The sequence below is a fragment of the Eumetopias jubatus genome, unplaced genomic scaffold (genome assembly GCF_037043125.1).
Source record: "Eumetopias jubatus isolate StellerSeaLion01/CBP00866 unplaced genomic scaffold, mEumJub1_p1.0 scaffold_10, whole genome shotgun sequence".
Classification (NCBI taxonomy): Eukaryota; Metazoa; Chordata; class Mammalia; order Carnivora; family Otariidae; genus Eumetopias; species Eumetopias jubatus.
This window is the reverse complement of record NW_028274816.1, coordinates 69,003,070-69,023,680: the sequence shown is the minus strand read 5'-3', so window position 1 is coordinate 69,023,680 and position 20,611 is coordinate 69,003,070. Positions and strand designations below refer to the sequence as shown.

Genomic DNA, 20,611 nt, shown 5'->3' with positions numbered 1-20,611 from the left:
GGGAAAGAGGACAGCGGTGGCAGGGGCCGCAAGAACTCGGTGCCTCCTAGCCCAGGAGCATCCTCTGCCAAGGATGCTAAGTGGCACAGAGGAAATGAAACAAGGGAACCTCAGCAAAGGCCAGCCACCCCCTCCCTTCGTCAGGTCACACACACTCCTAGGAAGGCTTGTGATGCAACAAAAGGTCCCCTTCAACTCGTCTTTCCCGAAGAGCCAGGTGGCTACGAGATTTCATCTCCATGAACCAAAGACCAGGACAGATGTTCAAAATAGAAGTGAAAGTATCTGTGTTCCGTGTCTAAATGCTCCTGAAACGTGGCTCTTCTTCCCCCTCCTTGGTATTTGTTATACGTATAAACGCAGATCTGACATGCAGCAAAATTTAGAACCTCTAAGCTAAAAAATGATGCCCTGTACAAACTGACTTCCAGACATTATTAAAAACCGAGTGAAGCACTTTCATATACAGAGGCATGTGGCATGTGGGGACATCTCAGATGTGGACAGCATGGTCCTTGATCGAACACGACACCTCACTGCACTGACTCCTCCACACCGAGCTCACACGGCTGAGGCCTTGACAATTTCCAGAACATACGTTTGTCAAACGTCACACCACACAGGAATACATATTCCTTCAATACGTTATTCTTTTATCTTCTCCACTCATTTAATCTACACAACAAAATAAGAACTGGGGATCATTTTTTAAATTGCCTGCAGTCAAAGCTTTAAGAACCCCAAGTAAGTAAACACCTCTCCTCCTGCCTTTTTTGGGGAACTAGCAGAGCTTCCCTCCAAGTTTTATCAAATCCTGGCTATTGAGAGGCAATGTAATGGGTTCTATAATCATTAAGAACCTCCACTCCAAGACTTGGTTACTTCCACTCTTCAAGAACATGAAAGAACACGTAGAAGTCCGCACTTATGTCAGAAAAATTAGTAGAGTAAGACATACCAATTTTCAAATGCTCATAACTCTTCCTGTCCAGTCAGCTCTTATTATTCTAAACACTTGTGCCCAGAAAGAAAAACCCAGAGAGCGACACTGCGTCTGTTGGATAAGGACTCACTTTGAGACAGTTTGGATGATGAAAACATCTTTTCCCCTCACGGATTCTTGAATCTGTACTCTTGTTTCTGGCAGGAAAAGGAAAAAAGGGGGGCAGGGATGAAAAAGACATATAACTTATGTTTTTTAAAATACATAAAACATCTGTTTCATCCCCAATGTTATAAAATATGGAAACTGGAACTGTTAAAGAAACTCATGAGGTTTTAGGTGCTGTAAAGGATAATGAACACACTGGCATTAATCACACTTTTCATTTTTTTTTAGAGAGGCGGAGAGAGGGAGGGGAGGGAGAGAGGGACAGGGAGAGAGAGGCTCTCAAGCAGGCTCCACGTCCAGCACAGAGCCCGACACAGGGCTCGATCTCATGACCCTGACATCATGACCCGAGCCGAAATCAAGAGTCAGACACTCAACCGAATGAACCATCCAGGTGCCCCTAACCACATTTTTTAAACATGTCAGGTTACGTTACGTGCTTCAAAAAGAATTCCATTTCTGACTTGGAATAAGTAAACCTACCCTTCTTACTTCTCTCATATAGGCAGTGAGTGCTGTGCCACGCTGAGCACAGTATCTCTAAGGGAAATTACTCATTCATAAAACCAGCACAATTAAGAACTTACTAGGCAGGATGCCTGGGTGGCTCAGTCAGTTAAGTGTCTGCCTTTGGCTCAGGTCAGGATCCCAGGGAGCCTGCTTCTCCCTCTGCCTGCCACTCCCCCTGCTTGTGCTCTCATGTGTGCTCTCTCTCTCTGACAAATAAAAAAATAAAATCTTTTTTAAAAAAGAACTTATTAGGCAATGTTATAATAATGCTATGAGAGTAAACATAAATAAGGTCCAACATCCCTACTCTCAAAAAATGTGTGATCAGCCACAATTAGACAAATGCAGAATGGGACATTCTTCAAAGTCAATGTCACGCAAAGAAAGAACTGTTCTAGATTAGGAGAAACTAAAGAGATAAAAAAACATATTGCTTGAGCCAAGAATCCTGGTTTGAAAAAACAAAAAATCCAGCTATAAAAGGCTCTCCAGGACAACTAGGGAAATTTGAATAGAGACTAGATATTAGATAATTAGAAAACAGTCATTAATTTCTTTAAGTGTGACAACAATAGTGTACTCATGCGGGAGAAAGTGCTTATTCTTGAGAAGCATAGTGAAGCGTTCAGGGCTTAAGTGACTTGGTGCCTGCAACTTACTTTCAAAAGGTTCCACACATATGTATCTATATTGCAAAATCACACCTGTTGAATCCAAGTAGCAGACATACACATGGATATTCAATGCACTATTCTCTCAACTTCTTTATAGGTCTGAATATTTTCATTCAAAATGTTGGAAAAAACAGAATACATGTTTACAAAGGAATGTGGTACCAAGGAAAGAAAATGAGCTTTAGAGTCGGGGAGATCTGGGTTTGAATCCTGACTCTGCTACTTTGGGGACCTCGTTCTTTGATCACCCCTGAGCGCGATTCTTCAGTATCTGCTAACAGTGAGAAATCCACAAATGTCAGTTCCTGTCTTACTTCCCAATAGACACCAAGTATTTTCTCTGCCTTCATTCATGAACACGAAGGATGAACCAAACTCCTCCTGGGCCTTCTGCTACCAGTTCTTCCTTACCCCCCCTTCCAGACTACACAAAGGATATCACGCAATCCGCTTTAGTAGCAGATTAAATCATTTGCAGTTTAGAAAAGTCCGAGCTCAGCACGGGGTCTGTTTGAGATTCTCCCTCCCTCACCCTTTTCCCTTCCCACTTGGTGTGCTCTCTCTCTCTCAAATAAATAAATCTTAAAAAAAAAAAAAAAAAAAGGAATAACAACCAATTAACACTGTGGCCACACGGGGTTTTCTCGTTCCGCCCAAGGGGACATAAACTCAGACAACTGCTGAATTTCCATTCAGTGGACCAGTTGCATGCATCTCTGCGGTTTTTACTGGATGAGGTCTGAGAGCTGGAGTTCAAGCCCCACACACTCTATACCCACTTGGTATCAGTAAGAGCTAAAGCACCACTCTCACCACCTTGCCCACCCGACTTCGTGCGGAACTAACCGGCCACTGGGTCCAACTGTTTCAAGAGTGGAGGATGAGGGACTGAGCCAGCATGTCACATTCCATAAAAAGATCAACGTAACACATGTCCAAGATAGCTCACCTCTGTTAGGTTCCTGGTAAACCTGCACTTTGCCCATCTCCACCCCCAGCCGCCTAGAGAAGAGAAGGGGGGGGGGGGGAGTTGAAAAGATAATAGAGACATGATCCATCCAACATCTTTATAATTTGAGGATGCTTCAGAAATTCATAAAAAGATAAAGCAAAATAAAATAGAGGCACTCTTATTATAAAACTGAAAGCGGATATGCTACTGGTTCTGTCACTCCGTTACCTAACCCCCCACGGCCACCCCACGCCGACCCCAAGAAGGCCTCCGGAGTCCTGCTCAGCCTGCCTCACTGACCATTTCCCTGTGCCCTCTGCCCTCCAGCCGTGCTCCTGGTCTATACCAACACCTCCTGCTGCACACCTCAGGGACTTTGCACCTTCTGTCCCCTCTGCCTGGTGGGTTTCTCAAGTCACATACCATCCCCTAGGTTTAAAAGGCACCCAAGTCCCCAAGCTAAAGCAGAACAAATCTTTCACGCTGTTTTCTTCACACTATCTATCACCACCAGAAATTTTGTTTTGTTGACTTCCTTCTTGCCTGGCTCCACAACTAAATATAAAAAGGAAGGATCCTGACTGGTTCGTTCACCGTTAATCCCCAATATCTAGATCAAGGCCTAGTACCCACCCAGGAGGGTGGTTCGATCTTTATTGGGTTTTTTTTAATGTAAATTTTGTTAGTTAACATACAGTGCAATATTGGTTTCTGGCGAAATTTTATTTAATAAATAACTAAGACTATACTGGACTGTAATCTAGATAAACTATTTTCATAGAGAATACACTCCACTGTTCTTTATAGTCAAGTAATTCTATACACGTGTGGCACCGAACACAACCCCTGGCACTCATGAGGACTCAATAAACGTCCGTTTAACAAACATGTAGGGGATTACGACAGTTTTACAAAAAGGTTAGCCCTTAATATATAGATGATACACAGATTAACTACAAGATATCCGCTCTTGAGTTGAACAATCAGTGCTCTTGCAATCATCAAATTTAAAACACCACATAATGAATATGGATTTTAATGGTACGATTATAACTCACTCGGCAATCTTCTTCGAGAGCTCCATACACGATGAATTAGAATTTGCTGAAAACAACACCAGACCTCCTTTGGTTATGTTCATCTTGGTTTCTAATTCAGGTGGCGCCACACAAAACATCAAAACCTTCTTGGTTTTCCAATTCTCAGAGCCTAGGAGGATTAAAAGTATATTAACAACTGCCAGAGAATATTAAATTCACCTGAATGAACTTTTTTTTTTTTAAATAGCAAATGACTTAAGCTGAAGGAGATTAGTGTTCACCATCATGGAGTCTCTTATGTTACATCTATGTATGGACAAATAAAAAGTTCGTTTGGATTTTAGGGTTCCTAATTTATGGAAATATGTTATATGATTTTAATTAGTTTTCATGACCACTGGGAATAAATGATAAACTTACAAGAAAGGTGGAGCTGAAGAGCTCAGTGTTTTACTGTTTTGCTGCTTAAAGTCAATTATGGACAACCTCCTTTTATTCTCTGACAACAAAATTCCTCCTGGATTAACACACAGAAAAATGGCAGAGCCATTAGCAAGGACATGGACTGATGGACCCTTAAATAATGAATAAATAACCCATCTATGCCCATTATATTTTCCTATAATAACTATTTACCCCAAAGCCCTCCCCTGGCCTATCAGCTGCCTAATGCCCTGAGCAACGTCCAAGGCAGACCTTGCCTGCATTTTCCTGAACTGCAAGAAAAGGCCGACCAAAAAATAACCCTGAGGGGAAGTGAGCAGACCACCCAACTGACAGGCAGCAGGGCACAGACAGAAAAGCCCCCGGCCTCAAAGTCATCAGAGGTGAGGTGGTCATCCCACATTCACGTGCCCTCCTACCTTCCACTCTCTGGGTTGTGTCCTTATCACCCATGGAAGGTGCAGGACTTAGGTGCCCCAGCAACAGTCTCGAAGGCCACGGGGGCATGGGGGCACCTTCCCAGCAAGCACACTGCGCTTCCTCGGGTGCAGCTTTACTTGGGATGGCCCCAGGGAAGGCCGGTGGAGATTACGAAGTGAGATGAAGCTGAGCGGCTCTTTTTTGCTGTTCTTCCATTTTAATTACAAGAGTAATACACAAACGCATTCTCCTTGGGAAAATTGGAACGAGGACCGTTTAGGCTAAAGTCCACCAGCCCCCGTCCCAGGCCCCTTCCCACCCACCCTCCCAGAATGGACGGTTCTTCTTAGTTTCATACAGATACCATCAGACCTTTACGCATTCACACGTGGCCCTCCCCTCATAAAAAGATAGGACAAAAATACATTTCTAACATTAAAAAAAATCATCGTACAAATGTATCTATCATCCTTTCTGTTAAACGATATGTTCTGACAACCCGGGGTTACAAAATATATGCCCATCTTGTCCTTTTTAACTGCTGCCAATACTCCATGGTACTGGAGGTGCCTCATTTAGCAGGTCACCACCCTAAACAGGCCTCCTAGCGCATATGTGCGTCTCTCTGCAGTAACTGCAAGAGAACCACTGGGGCCTGGGGATGGTGCAATTTACAGGTACAGCAGCACTAGCAGGCTAGGGTTTCCCCACAGAGTGCCTCTTGTGGGAAATGTGGAGCAGGGCAATGAAATTTACCTACAGCCTGTGAATTACAAACAGAAACGCAGGCACAAATGGCCAAAGCCCTAAGGAGACCAAGGAGGACTGGTGGTGCCTACCATGGAAGGTGGCTCAGGAGCAGGGATTAGCCAACTACAGTCCACGGGCCAAACCAGGTCCCTCCTAATGCTATTTCTGTACATAAAACTGTATCGGAACACAGCCACACTCACTGCCTACAAACTGTCTATGGATACAATGATAGAGTTGAGTGCCGGCCATAAAGCTGAAAAAGAGCTGATTATCTGATCCTCTACAGAAAGTCGGCTGACCCCTGCTTTATGGCATAGTGTGGGGCAGAGTGGCTGGTATACATGAAAGAACGTTCGCAATACTCAAAGTTGGAAGAGATCTTAAGTATCTTCCGACACTGTCTCTCAACCAATATACGTGTGTTCAGGAACACAGGGTACAGGTCTGGAAGAGGAAACTCATTTTCCTGTAGTTAGAAGTACAGGCTTTGGAGTCAAACTCACGTTTGCATCTTGGCTCCTACTTAGCTCCCTGAGAGGCCCTGCATAAACTAATCTCTCTTAGTCTCAGTTCCCTCACCCATACAATACATGAATACGGCCCTTACAGGGTCGCTGTAAAATTAATTTCTGTACAGCACTTAACAAAGTGTCCCACATAGAGGATCTGCTTGGTAAATGGAAGCTACATAGGAATCAACTGTTAATATTTTGGTTTTCTCCGGAACAAGTACAGTAATACACATGGGGTGGCCCTCTTTTTATACCCCCCAATCTTCAAATAAGAAGATTCTTAAAGTACCACAGTGTTCTTGAGAGGGCCTGGAACACTCAGAAGCATCTGAGGGCAGAAAGAGCTCTTAGAGGTCAATCGGCCCAACTACAGGACTCCAAGAAACCACTCCAGGCGCTTGAAGAGCTCCGGAGACTGATGCCCACATCCTGAGGGCCCATCCATTCCAAACTCTTCTTAGAATATGCTGAACTTCCTCTCCCTGCAGTCGCCACTCCCTGGTCCTTGCCCTTCCCTTGATAATTTACAGCAAACATCAAATTCCTTTGCCGCAGGGCAGTGCTCCACCTATCTCTAGATGGCTCTCTTAGCTCTGTGTATATTCTCTCCTCCAAGCTACTTCCTGGAACCTTTCCTTACTGGTCATAGTTTAAATGCCCTTCACCACTGACTGTGGCCACTTAAGTCCCGGTCTTCAGGTATCAGGTTTCTGTAACTGAAACCTAACCTGAGACTACCCTCAGAAATGGCACCAGAAGGGGAGTCCATGTGGAAATTGGTTATCGATACAGTCATGTTCTGTGACCATTCATTCTACAAGATGTTCAAAACTAAGGGCTGTTGCTAGCTTTGGTTCTCCTTTTCCCTACTGGAAATGGAAGTTGTGCTCTTTACCAAGCTTCAAGAAAAGTGAGTTTTAAAAGATTATCCTCAGAAACATAATCACCAGGATGGGGCTGGCAGGAGGCTCATTAGCACAAAGCTTCAGTGCGAAATGGAATCCACAAACTACAGTTGCTTTTACATTTATCCTAAATTTACTCTAGAATGTGTGAGAATTATTTATACGTATGAATACACACCCTTTTCAGAGACTCTCGGCCCCTTTCAAAAAGCAAATCCTACTCCTCTTTGAATGAGATCTGACAACCTATTAGGTCTCATGGATGAATCCACACTGAAAGACCACTTGCTTTGGATGTTGCCAGCAGTCATTTAAAAACCACTTCTCCATATTTTGGATGAGGAAGGCTCGCATTAGAGCATGATGCTTTCCCTCCAAAGAGCCCACTGTACAAACACCTCCTATCTAAAGATGCTGGAGTAGGAGTGTGAAGTCTTAGGTCTGTCTTCCACGGTCCCTAGCTACCAGTCCTTGGGTAGGTCCCTTGGTCAGGCCTGCGCCTCTCCCTTCCTGACAAGAGAGATAGATGCTTGGTAAAATCAGCTTCCTCCACCAGAATTTAAGGTCCGGGACAGCAGAGATTTTTTTTCTCACCATTACGTCCTCTGCTGTACAACCAGAGCCTAGTACCTGGCACATCGAAGAGGCTCAGTGATATTTGTCAAACAGCAAACATCTGTTGAGTAAAGTCTGACCTGGTTGAGTTGCAATGATTAACAAATGGAACTAGAAGGCATCCTAAAGCCCAATGATTATTTTTATTAGTGATGTCCCTCAAAAAAAAAAAAATGCTTTTTATATCACTGCTGAAGGGAATTAGTAGGGCAAAAGCCTAAGCTGAGTGGCTGGGTGATAGACACTGGGGAGGGTATGTGCTATGGTGAGCGCTGTGAATTGTGCAAGACTGTTGAATCACAGACCTGTACCTCTGAAACAAATAATGCAATATATGTTAAAGAAAAAAAGAAGAAGATAGCAGGAGGGGAAGAATGAAGGGGAGTAAGTCGGAGGGGGAGACGAACCATGAGAGACGATGGACTCTGAAAAACAAACTGAGGGTTCTAGAGGGGAGGGGGGTGGGGGGATGGGTTAGCCCGGTGATGGGTATTAAAGAGGGCACGTTCTGCACGGAGCACTGGGTGTTATGCACAAACAATGAATCATGGAACACTACATCAAAAACTAATGATGTAATGTATGGTGATTAATATAACTAAAAAATTTTTTTAAAAATTTATAGGAAAAAAAAAGCCTAAGCTGAATTAACCTCTTTGCCTCTGTGATCCCAGACACTTTGCCCATTTCCCCATCAGCATGTTTTCTTACAGCAAACATCATTTTCTGAGTGCTCTGAATTCTTACGACAACTCAATAAAGCAGGCACCAGATGAGGACCCATTTCACACATGGGGAAATGAGGCTTTGAGATGAAGAAACGTGCTCAAGCCTGCATGGCCTCCAAGCAGCAGACATTAGCTCAGTTTCAGTCTGACTTGGAGCACACAGTTGTACGCACAGCTTGTCTCTCAACAGCACAGAAAATGACTGGACTCCCCTGCTGAATCTGGCATTACAGTGAGCAGGATTGGACAAACATCCAGATTTTGAAAAAGGTCTACAGCAAACATGCTTGTTTAGGAAACAATTGATACCAAGTGTTAAAGAACACAACACAGAACTTTGATTCAGTATTTCCCCTTTTGGGAATTTATACCAAGGGGAAGAAAGAAAAAGCCATATATGCTCAATGATGGTCACTGCAAGATTTTTTTAAGAGCAACACGGGACACGTAGAAAGGATCCGTAATGGGGTAATTAAGTAAAATTCTGAATATATATTCAACACAATAAAAACGGTAATAAATCTCCGGGACTATGCAGAAGTCCTTAAGTAAGAGCAGAATTTCATCTCATCAAAACTGGGTGACAACGGTTTAGACCAGGTCAGGATAGGAATACGGACAGGAATAAGGGTATGATTCAGTGGAGTTCAATAATGTGACTGAATTATTTTTATTTGCGCATTTAAATCTTTTAAACATTAGAAATCACACTTCCTCATGCCCCAAATCCCCATTCCGCATTTCCTTATTCTCTGTAAAAGCTACACAACCTAAACTGCGCCAGTATCAAAATAAACGGGGAAAAAAATCCTGATCATCAATGTAATATACTGGGGGAAAACATTTTATCGTAAAATAAGACCTAAAAATTACATCAAGGTCCTCCCTCCTGGGTGAGTTCTGGGTGGAACAAAAAAAATAAATAAAAATAAAAAAACCGGCTATAGGGTAAGAAATGTCTGCGACGAGCAAGGCCAGTCAACTTAACATCAGGGGCCGTGTCGGATTAGGGGCCGGAGATGGCTGGGCTGGAGGCTTATTTTCTGAGCCGTCCGGCCGCAGCTCCCATAATTAGGGCTCGACTCCCAACGGCGCCTGAGCGGGGTAACCCCGGGGCCCGCGCGCAGGGCCCGGGCCCCGCGGACTCCGGACGGAAGAGGAGGGAGGGAGGAAGGGGGCGGCTGCGGGCGCGAGGCCGGGGTCGCCCCGCTGTACCCCCCCCCAGCCGCCGCCCCGGGACAACGCGACCCGTCCGCCAGCCGGCGCCGCGGGGCTCCCCGCCCCTTGCACCTGCGCCCCGCAGTGCCGGAGCCCGCCGGTCCGCGCCGCCACTCGTCGCTGGCTCCCGCCCGCCTACCTGGCCCCGACCCCAGCCCCGGCCCCGCCGCAGCCTCGGCTGCCGAAGGAAGAAAGCGCCGGCTCTCCAGACGGCTTCTCTAGGAGCAAAATGGCGACTCCATGCGCAAGAACGGCGTCCGCGGCGACTGCGAGGCCTGTGGGCGGGGCAGAGGGCGGGGCCGGGAGCCGGGATTGCGGAGGCACCTGGCTTGGGGCCGTGGGCGTGGCCCACCCGAGGGGCGGAGCGCGGCCGAAGGACCGGGCTAGAGGGGTGGGGCCAGGCCGGCACGAGAGGCGGAGATGGGCGGGGCTGAGCCTCATTGGGCCCCTTGGACGCGGCTATCCCCCAGGTGGCTGTGAATGAGAGCGAGCGTGTGGAATCACAGATGTCTGGGTTCGAGTCTTTACAGGCCTGTAACCTTGGGCAAAGTCACTTCACCCCCTCCGAGCCTCGATTTCCTCATCTGAAAAATAGAAATGATAGTAGCATCCATGTCATGGGGTTGTGAGGATTAAATGAGATAGCACCTGCAGAGCTTTTTAGCTCAGCTTCTGGCAAATAGTAAATGCTCAGTTGTTATTGTAATTATTTCCTTTCTTCTTTTATTATAAAGGAATTGGTGCTTTTGGTATCTGTTTCCTGAATTCCTTATAATTTAAGTGCGTTTAGCCTTTTTTTTATATATAACATAATAATAGCGACCACGTATGTAGCATTTATTATGTGTCAGACCAAGTCCTCTTAAGCGCTTAACATATATTAACCGTAATTTATTTAATCCTCACGAGAGAATGAAGTAGGCATTTTAACAGCTGTGGGAACTGAAACACCGACGCTGAATGACTTGACAAATGACTAAGTGGACAAGAATTGCAATGCAGGATGCCCGGCACCAAACTCTGCACTAAGCTGACCCGTATACCGCACTGCATCTCCAACTCTGCTTTGGATTTTTCACAAGCATGAGGCATGAAATCATTCATCAAAAGTGGGGCGGCGAGCTAGAAGCAGTCAACCTCTTATTTTACAATTGGGGAATACAAGCATCTCAATTTATGAGTTATAAGTTGGGTGATACTTCATGAAATGGTGTCATTCAAGACATCTCCTTTGCCTGACAACTGTACAGGGACATACTTCTGCAAAGAGCGAGGCCCAGGCCCATGAGCCCACTGATACATTCGTGGCACAAAACTGAATCCTCTCCAAAAGGAACTCTGCTGGGTTTTCTTCACTTCTGCACTGTGATCTAACCCTCGTCCAACCCCACCTGCCCGCCTTGGCCAGCAGCGCGGGATCCACCGTTCACGCCACCTGTTGCCCAATGAATGGATCTGACCAATCAGGACAGCTCATCTCTCTCTCAGCTCGCTGATTGGCTCCAAGGATAGGCCGCTGAACCAAAGGGAGCCCAGGCGACACAATCTCCAGCCTCCTGGGGGTACTGAGGCTAGAGGCTTCCTCTCTTGCTATCTGTTAGGATACCTGGAGGGGAACCGACAGAAGAAATGCTCAGGGAAGGAGAAAGGGGGAGGGATATAGATGGGCCCCGCTGAGTTTGGCTGAAGTCAGGAGTTCCCTGGACTTTTCAATTATGGGAGCCAATAAATTTCTCCCCTCCACCCTCTTAAGTCATTGCGGATTGGGTTTCAGTCATTTATTCGCAGGGGCCTGCGGGTTCTTCCCCAGCTTACTTGTTGTTCTTTCTCACCAGTCTGGTCCTCTGTCTATGAACTACAGGGCCTTTGCACGTGCTGTTCCCGCCTCCCGGAATGCCCTTCCTCCTGCAGTCCTCTCCTCCATCCACTCCTCCTGAAACTGCATCTCAGCTCAGCTGTCATCTTCAAGCCTTCCCTAAACACCCCCCCAATCTACTTCATGTACTTTTTCTTCGTTAAGTTTATCATGATTGCTAATTATTGCTAATTGTTTTTACTTGGATGATTATTTCATAAATATCTCCACCCCAGGTCCCATAGACTGTAAGTCCCGTTTGGGCAGGCCCTTTGTCTCTTTTGCTGACCACTATTTCCCAGTACACAAAACAGTGTCTGACACGAGTATGGTACTCAAGAAATGTCTGTAAAATGGGTGACCTCAGATTTACCCCCTTGGTGGAAAGGAGGTGGGCAATAGCACAGAATTGTATAATATTTGCACCACACAGAGAGAATGTTCTGGAAATTGTACAGATCGGCTCTCCTGAGCCAGTATGACTTGCTCCCATATAGCACTGCTTCCAGGATTGCAGTGAAATGGTTAGTTTCTCGGGGCGCCTGGGTGGCTCAGTTGCTTAAGCAACTGCCTTCGGCTCAGGTCATGATCCTGGAGTCCTGGGATCGAGTCCCATATCGGGCTCCCTGCTCAGCGGGGAGTCTGCTTCTCCCTCTGACCCTCTTCCCTCTTGTGCTCTCTGTCTCTCATTCTCTCTCTCTCAAATAAATAAAAAATCTTAAAAAAAAAGAAATGGTTAGTTTCTCATCAGTTTCCCCTCATTGCAGGCACTTAGCTTCTGGTTTCCTTTGCTCTGTTATATCAAATACTACTTGTCCATCTGCCTTCCATTCTCCAAAGACTCTTTTGAAATCCCTGGGGCTGATGTCTCATCTCCCATTATCATTATCCTTGGGGTTTAGGCCTTGGGGGGAAGTTGTGGTGGACATCCAGCCCCGATGACCCAGCGATGACCGCAGCCCCAGTCACCACCTGACTGCAACTGTAGGAGAGACCCCAAGTGAGAATCACCCAGCTGAGCCCAGTCAAACCACAGAACATTGAGAGATAATAATACACTTTTGGATTAGGTCACTGAGGTTGGAGATGTCCTGTTACACAGCGATGGGTAATGAGCAAGAAAGGAGCAGAACCAGAATTTAAAGACGTGGTCAGTTTCACTTGAATGCAGTTTTGGGCTAGTCTATTGCTAAGCTTGAGAATCCCTTGCACACTTGGAGGTTTACAAGTCTTTATATATTATGGAAGTGATCAACCTGCCTACATCACTTCATTGACCACATTCAAGGGCCAAACTTTTGCACATAAAATATGAGTCAAGACACCCAAGCCTAAGACATTCCCCTCCAACCTTTTCTTTTTAAAGGAAGAGAATCTTTGCTATAGTTTTTTGGAAGTTTGTCAGCAGGGTGGTAGAACAGAAAACACAGACTTCTCCTTCAAATAAATATTAGAATGAAAATTCAGGGACTTGACTGTCAGCCACTAGGACCAGAGTCTGCATCCTGCCTCCTCATTGCAGAAATGACCTCAGACAGAGCAGTGAGGGCACCACCCTGAGCTTCAGTTTCCTCACCTGAAAAATGGGTACTCAGATTAGCAGCTGTATGGGGATTCGGGGTAGGGAATGACCTTTCCGTGGAGTCCAGGAGTAAAAGTCCACCAGGGGAAGCTGGCCCACCCTCGCCATCTCTGGCCATCAGGAATCAACGGCTTTGTTTCTTCAGATGGAGGAGGGTGGCAGCTGGTCCGACTGTGGGAGGCAACAGAGACCAGTGGCCTGGTCAGTAGTCAAGGGGACCTTGGAAGCTTCCATCATCAAGCCCTTTCCCTTATCCTTTGGATTTTTTTTCTATTCCCCCCCCAAAAATGAAAAAAGCTTCATAGTCTTTCATGACTATTAATACTTACATGTAAAAAAATTGAAACATACAAAGAGAAGAAAGTAAAAAGATATTTACCATTATCTTACCATGGAGAGATGCTCACTCCTGATACGTTTTTTTTTTTAAGATTTTTTTTTTTATTTATTCATGAGAGACAGAGAGAGAGAGAGAGGCAGAGGGAGAAGCAGGCTCCCAAGGAGCAGGGAGCCCGATGAGGGACTCGATCCCAGGACCCTGGGATCACGACCTGAGCCGAAGGCAGACGCTTAACCATCTGAGCCACCCGGGCGCCCTCCTGATACTTTTTTTTTTCAAATATTTATTTATTTATTTGAGAGAGAGAGGGGTGGGGAGAGGAGCAGAGGGAGAGAATCTTCAAGCAGACTCCCTGCTGAGCACGGAGCCCAACACGGGGCTTGATCCCACCACCCATGAGATCACGACCTGAGCCAAAATCAAGAGTCTGTCACTTAACTGACTACGCCACCCAGGCACCCCACTCCTGATATTTTTTAACCTCCCTTTTCCACTTACCAATTGATTGCAGACAGTTCACGTTAATGAACTTAAGTCAAGGTCACCGTCCTGTGTACCATGGACTAAACAGCATAGACTTGGGAATGAGATGACCTCTGTCCAAATTCCTAATCCCCTACTCACTGGCCATGTGACCTTTACCTTTCTGTCCCTGCTTCCTCAGCTATAGGAGGGGAATGATCACGTCTACCTCAGTAGGTTGTCATGACGACCAAGTGACTTATTATCTGGCACACAGTTGCCAACCACTTTCTATTGGCCGCACTTACTATGAACTACGGTAATATGGATGGGCCATGATGTTTTTAAACCACCTCTAATTCTGAGCACTTTTTACTAATCTACGCAACCTATCTTTGCACTTTTGCCCAAGTATTTTTTCACGTTAAATTTCTCCAGGTAAGCTTGTTGATCAAAGGATATGCACTTTTCAAATTTTGTCCCCAAGAAATTTTGTATTAATTTATATTCTTGCCAAAAACATGAAGAGTGTCCATTTTCTCTCCTCATCCCCACCCACACCAAGCACAGTCCTTTTTTTTTTTTAATTGGCCCAGTGGATGGTCAATGTTTCCTGGGCTTTTAAAATTACTTGTCCATATCAAGCCGCCTGTAGCTCCCTGGCCACCTTGCCAGCTGAACTTCAGCTCCATTCATTCACTCAACAAATATTGATTGAGTACCGACCACATGCCAGTCCCAGTTAGAGAGCTGGGCCACAGCAGAGAATGACAAAGCACCTGCCTTACGAGATGACCAAGGGGTAGGTAAGCCCCTGCATGCTAAGTGGTTGGCAAGTGCCTGCTCTAGCACCCAGGAAACGATACTATACAAGTGGGACCTTTGTAAATAAATATAGAATATAAATTTTGTAAATACATAAATGATATTATATCACCATATATGACATTCATCCCAGGTTCCCATGGGATGTCGATGCTGCCCAGCAGCCATACTTTGAGGACCACTGTCTGGGAGCTCTGAGGATGAAGGAGAAGAGTGATGTTGGTGAGCTACTAGCCATCTACATCACAGACGGGAAGGGGCCCCAAGTCATGTCCCGCAAAGGACCGCTAACAGTATTAAGACCTTCTTCCAAGGCTTTGTCTTTGGATGCTCACTCCACGTCCTCCATCAAAAATACAAAAATGTGCCCACATATCACAGAAAATATGAAACTCTTTGCCGTAAAATAAAACTTGGAAGGATTTTATATGATTTCGTTTCTGAAGTCATTTGGCCGCAAGGGATTCACTCAACTTCCGACTGTCTGTGATATCTAAGCAATTAGCATTCATCTTACTTTATGGGAAATTTTTACAAAGTGAGAAAATCTAAGCCACATGTTTTCCGCTGTCCTGAAAAATGTATGAACATTAGATTCAGTGATGAGGAGATGGAGTCTAATGTTATATTGTGTGGGCCTTTAATTAAATACTGATTAATACTGGCTTTGCAGGGGTTTAAAACATTTTTTGGATGTAATAAAAAAAAATTTAGGTCTCAAATATAAATGAAGGCCCTTGAAATAGTCCTAAGTCCTGGGCTTGGTGCCTAAAAAGCTTGCAAAATAAAGTGGAAGCTCTTCCTGAAGTGTCTGAACATGGATCCTGGAGACGCTTCTCTGCCTATAAATCACTGCAGGCCTGTCCCATGGGAGGGAGCAGCTGGGCCCTGTTCCTCACTGAGGCCGGAACTGGGGCCAGGGCAGAGGCTGCCAGGAAACAGCTTTCGTCTCGGCCTCAGGAAGCTGGTCAGAGCTGCCACTAGAAGGCCTGTCCTGTCCGGGGAGGCACCACTGTGAATGGCAATAAGGAGGTCTCTGTGGATCAGGCTGGGCTGGGTTTTGCTGCAGTAACAAATGAGCCCCAGATGGCTGTTGGTTATAACAGCAAAGAATTTGTTCTTTTTTTTTTTTTAAGATTTTATTTATTTATTTGAGAGAGAGTGAGAGAGTACGAGAAAGCACAAGCAGGGGAAGGGCGAGGGTCAGAAGGAGAGGAAGAAACAGAGCAGGGAGCTCCCCCCTGAGCAGGGAGCCCAACACCAGGCTCAATCCCAGGACCTTGGGGTCATGACCTGAGCCAAAGGCAGATGCTTAACCGACTGAGCCACCCAGGCACCGCCAAAGAATTCTTTCTAACACTATGTGTCCATTGTGGGTCCTCTGGCAGCTCTAACCCACATGGTCCACACTCAATGCCCCAGCCTGAAGGAACAACCCCTTTTCGGGCCACTGTCCATCTCCCAGCAGAGAGAAAAAAGACACCTATTGCTAATTATGCATCAACAGGAACAGCTCCTGCTGGGAAATGACATGTGTCATTTTTGCTCATGTCAGACAAAGAGTCTCTCCTTGGCTGAACTCTACTCAGGCTCCTCTAAGTTCTTTTTCAACTAGGCCTCAACTTTTGGACTTCTGTGCTCATATTTGCATTGTCCAGTTGAGGTAAGAACGTTGCTAAGTCCGGTTAGCCAGAATCCCCCATCCTCCATATGCGATCACCCTCCATACCTAATGGAGATCCTCACCCTCCGCCGTCCCCCTGGTGGTGTCTCATCACCCCGGCCTGCCTTCTGCCAAAATCTCCTTTGGCCAGAATCCCTCTTGACGTTTCCTTTTGGTAATTTTTCATCCACCAGCCCCCACCCTACTCCTTGGTTATAAATTCCCACTTTTCTGTGTGTTCCGAGTTGAGCCCAGTTTCTCTCCCCCACTACAAAACCCCACTACAGTGGTCCTGGCACTTACCCTGATTGACCCTCTTGAATAAAGCCTGCCTTAATATTCTTTAAGGGGTTTGTCAGAATGAGTCATTCTCTCTTTAACACACCCATTGGCCAGAGGAAGTCATGCGGGCAAGCCTGGTGTGCGGAGCAGGGGAAGAGAGTGCTCCAGCAAGTGGCACTGCGTGGTGCTTGTGAAGAATAATGCCATCCTCCACCACTTTCCTTTGAGAGGGAAACCTGGGGCAACCATCTGTAAAGCAGACCCCACGCAGAACGGTGGTCTTGTCCATTAGGTTTCACGCAACTATGCACTGGAGAGAAGGAGGAAACGTCATTGCCAAGGTCACAGAGCCAGAAAGTGGCAGAGCATCAGAAGACCCTTCTCCCTTCCCCCTCCCCCCTTTAATCTCTTCCTCCATGTTCCTAAAGGGGATGCAGGTGTATGGTCATCTCTGATTTACATCCCTGCCCCTCAAGCCGGTGTAGAAGGTCATCTGACTCTGACTCAGCTGGGCTTGGGGTGTGGAAGTCACAAAACCTCCGTGGGTGCAGGCTGTTTTTTTTTTTTAACATCTTTTTTTTTTAAAGATTTTTATTTATTTATTGAAAGAGAGAGAGAATGGTAGAGAGAGAGCATGAGATGGAGGAAGGTCAGAGGGAGAAGCAGACTCCCTGCTGAGCAGGGAGCCTGATGCGGGACTCGATCCCGGGACCCCAGGATCATGACCTGAGCCGAAGGCAGTCGCTTAACCAACTGAGCCACCCAGGCACCCGGTGCAGGCTGTTTGTAGGCTGAAGGTACCCAGTCTCAGATTCATAAGGCATTTTATGTGTGATTTACCTTGATTAGTTCCTTTTTGAAAAATCATTTTTACCATGTCATTTATTTGTAAAGGAAACTTCAGTGGCTTCCAACTTCCAACCTAGGAGATCTGATCTGAACTCACTGTCCCCTCTCCCAGCTGTACAGAGAGCCCGCGTCAATTTCCCTCTGGGGTATAAAAATTGAGATCATGTTAGGTGGGGAGCAATGGGTACCAGGGAAGTGACCAGCAATAGCCATCAACATTCACCACTGTCACACGCTCTTCCTACAGTAAAAATAATGCCCGGTTTTTAATAATAAAAGTGTCCTCGTGGGCACGCAGGTAAATTACATTTCCCAGTTGCCTTGCAGTGGGGCCATGTAACTGTGTTTTGGACACGAAATGTGAGCAGACATGACTTACACTGCTTTGAGGCTTGACCCATAAAAATCTCGCAATCTCAAAATGCCAGAGAAAACCAGAGCCTGCAAGTAAAGTATAAAAACAGGTTTTACTCGGGAACTATTGCAATAGGGTGTTCGAAATAAAATTTGGCTGAGTACATTTGAAGATCTAATTGGGTTTGTTAAAGGATTCATAACTGGGGCAGCATCCCATCTAGCAAGTAGAGGGGAGCTCTGAGGAGGAGTTCCACAGAATGAAAGGTTTTTATAGCAAGAAGGGTGGGGCAAGAAAGTTATTAGCAAAAGAAAGGAATGTTCCAGGCAAGATAAGGTGAGGGGTCAGGGGGACTTTTTTTTTTTTTTTTAAAGATTTATTTATTTATTTGACAGAGAGAGACACGGCAAGAGAGGGAACACAAGCAGGGGGAGTGGGAGAGGGAGAAACAGGCTTCCTGCCGAGTAGGGAGCCTGATGCGGGGCTCGATGCGGGGCTCGATGCGGGGCTCGATGCGGGGCTCGATGCGGGGCTCGATGCGGGGCTCGATGCGGGGCTCGATCCCAGGACCCTGGGATCATGACCTGAGCTGAAGGCAGACGCTTAACGACTGAGCCACCCAGGCGCCCAGAGGGGTCAGGGGGTCTTATTAGGTGAATTACCCCATCTTCCTTTGGGGGATGGAGAGAGCCCTTGTGACCTCACTGGTGCTTATCAGAAAATTCCTGATTGACAGGTTAAGACACATCCTTACATTTCTGGGGAAGGTTGAAACTGCAATTAGGTTAGGTAGTAAGCCCCAGTTTGGTGAGTTGGCCTGGCCCAAGTGATGCCATTTGGGGCCTGGGTTTTCTTTCTTTCTTTCTTTCTTTTTTTCTTAAAGATTTTATTTATTTGACAGAGCACAAGCAGAGAGAGAGAGAGGGAGAAGCAGGCTCCCTGCTGAGCAAGGAGCCTGATGTGGGACTCGATCCCAGGACCCTGGGATCATGACCCGGGTCGAAGGCAGCCGCTTAACTGACTGAGCCACCCAGACATCCCTGGGTTTTCTTTTTAACAAGGGAAAAAGAGACCCCTCAGTACAGGAATGGGCTCAACTCTGAACACAACAAGGAAAAATCAGAATTCACAGCCAAGGACAGTGTGGGCGGGTCAATGGATGGAAAATTATTAAGAGGAAATATCAGGGCTAAGGGGGGGATTCTGGCTAAAGGCAGGCCAGGGTGATCAGACATCACTTGAGGGATGGTAGGGGATGAGGAATTTCCTCAGATATCCAGGGTGGGAGATTCTGGCTAAAATGATTTAGCAGGATTCTTGCTAAAACTCTTAGAGGATGTGCCCAAGGACAGGGCCAAGTTAGGCTCAGAAGAGTTTGGTCAAGTTTGGTCAAGGAGAGAACTTTCGCCAACAACCCTCCATTGATCCTAATGTTTAAACACCAGCTCTAAAGAATATTTGGGGGACAGTTGAGGAAACTTGAAAAGGGACTTGACGTGAAACAGTATTCTAAAACTCTAAATGTTCTTGTGCTTGCTTTGACAGCACACATACCAAAATTAAATTTTCTTGCACGTGGTAGTATCCTTGGGTTATGTAGGATATTTGTTTTTAAGGGGTGCGTGCTTAAGTATTTAGAGGTGAGAAGTTAGCCCAAGACCACAGGAGTGGGTCTCACGTTAGGACTGACAATCGAACTCATGACACGCAATGGCTCACCCAGCACCTCATTTTCTTAGAAAGGATATGGAGCAGGAAACACAGCAGCAGCTTCATAGAGAACTTCCATATGGCTTTTCTTCTCTAATTTCTGCACGTGGGGCATGTTCTAGCTGCAGGCAATTTCAACAAAGGGATGCCACTGGCTCTGGGGTCCCCTGCTAGGTGAGTTGCACTGTAAAGGTTCCCATTCTTCAGTAAAGCTATAGTCCATAAATTAGAAGTTATACCAGGAAAAACCCTATAAGTCAAGTACAGCAATCGAGGAGCATTCTTGGGTCCGTTTAACAGCACAGGACAGGTCCTGCAAGAACCCCATCTAAATGCAAATTGAAAATCCATTCTTGAGGCTAGAGGAGGGAGTTCAAGTTCAGCCCTGAGGGCTTTCGCTCTCTGCAACTTCTTTTGAAGCGCTTTGATTAAAAAAAGAAAGAAAAGGTTGAATAGGACCAAATGCGAACTGTTGAATCTAGGAAATGAGAAAATGTTTACCAAGCTATTCTTCCAATGCTGCTGTGGTTGAAAATTTTCTGTACAGGAAATCGAAAAAATAAAATCTAAAACGGAGGAATGCACCCCTTGCTTTTATTTCCTGTGTGGTTTACTAGTCAACTCTGCCTGTTCAGACCTTCCTGTTCTCACGTCCCAGGACCGATCTCTCCGGTTTTACGCAGTCCCCGAGCTCCTGACCGCTGATTGGAGCCTAGGCTTCCCTCCCTCCCTCCCTCCAATGCAAGTGGCTAATTCTTCTGGAAGCACAAGCCTTCAGACTCTGTTGGCTTCCTTCTGTGGCAGGG

The 20,611-nt window shown here is 46.0% G+C and overlaps 1 protein-coding gene across 2 annotated transcripts in view; it reads right to left on the bottom strand.

Annotated features, from left to right (window-relative positions):
* The window catches only part of PRPSAP2 (phosphoribosyl pyrophosphate synthetase associated protein 2), a 54,002-nt gene extending 43,847 nt beyond the window's left edge, over nucleotides 1-10,155 (bottom strand). The window contains exons 1-5 of one of the 2 annotated variants that reach the window (XM_028089538.2): nucleotides 10,022-10,155; nucleotides 4,708-4,804; nucleotides 4,306-4,456; nucleotides 3,245-3,297; nucleotides 1,074-1,140 (exon numbers count right to left, since the gene is read on the bottom strand). In XM_028089538.2, the coding sequence (XP_027945339.1) occupies nucleotides 1,074-1,140; nucleotides 3,245-3,297; nucleotides 4,306-4,424 (239 nt within the window). In that variant the 5' untranslated portion in view covers nucleotides 4,425-4,456; nucleotides 4,708-4,804; nucleotides 10,022-10,155. The remainder of the gene's footprint in view (nucleotides 1-1,073; nucleotides 1,141-3,244; nucleotides 3,298-4,305; nucleotides 4,457-4,707; nucleotides 4,805-10,021) is intronic. The other variant, XM_028089539.2, reaches the window with a different exon arrangement.
* Nucleotides 10,156-20,611: the final 10,456 nt, after the last annotated feature.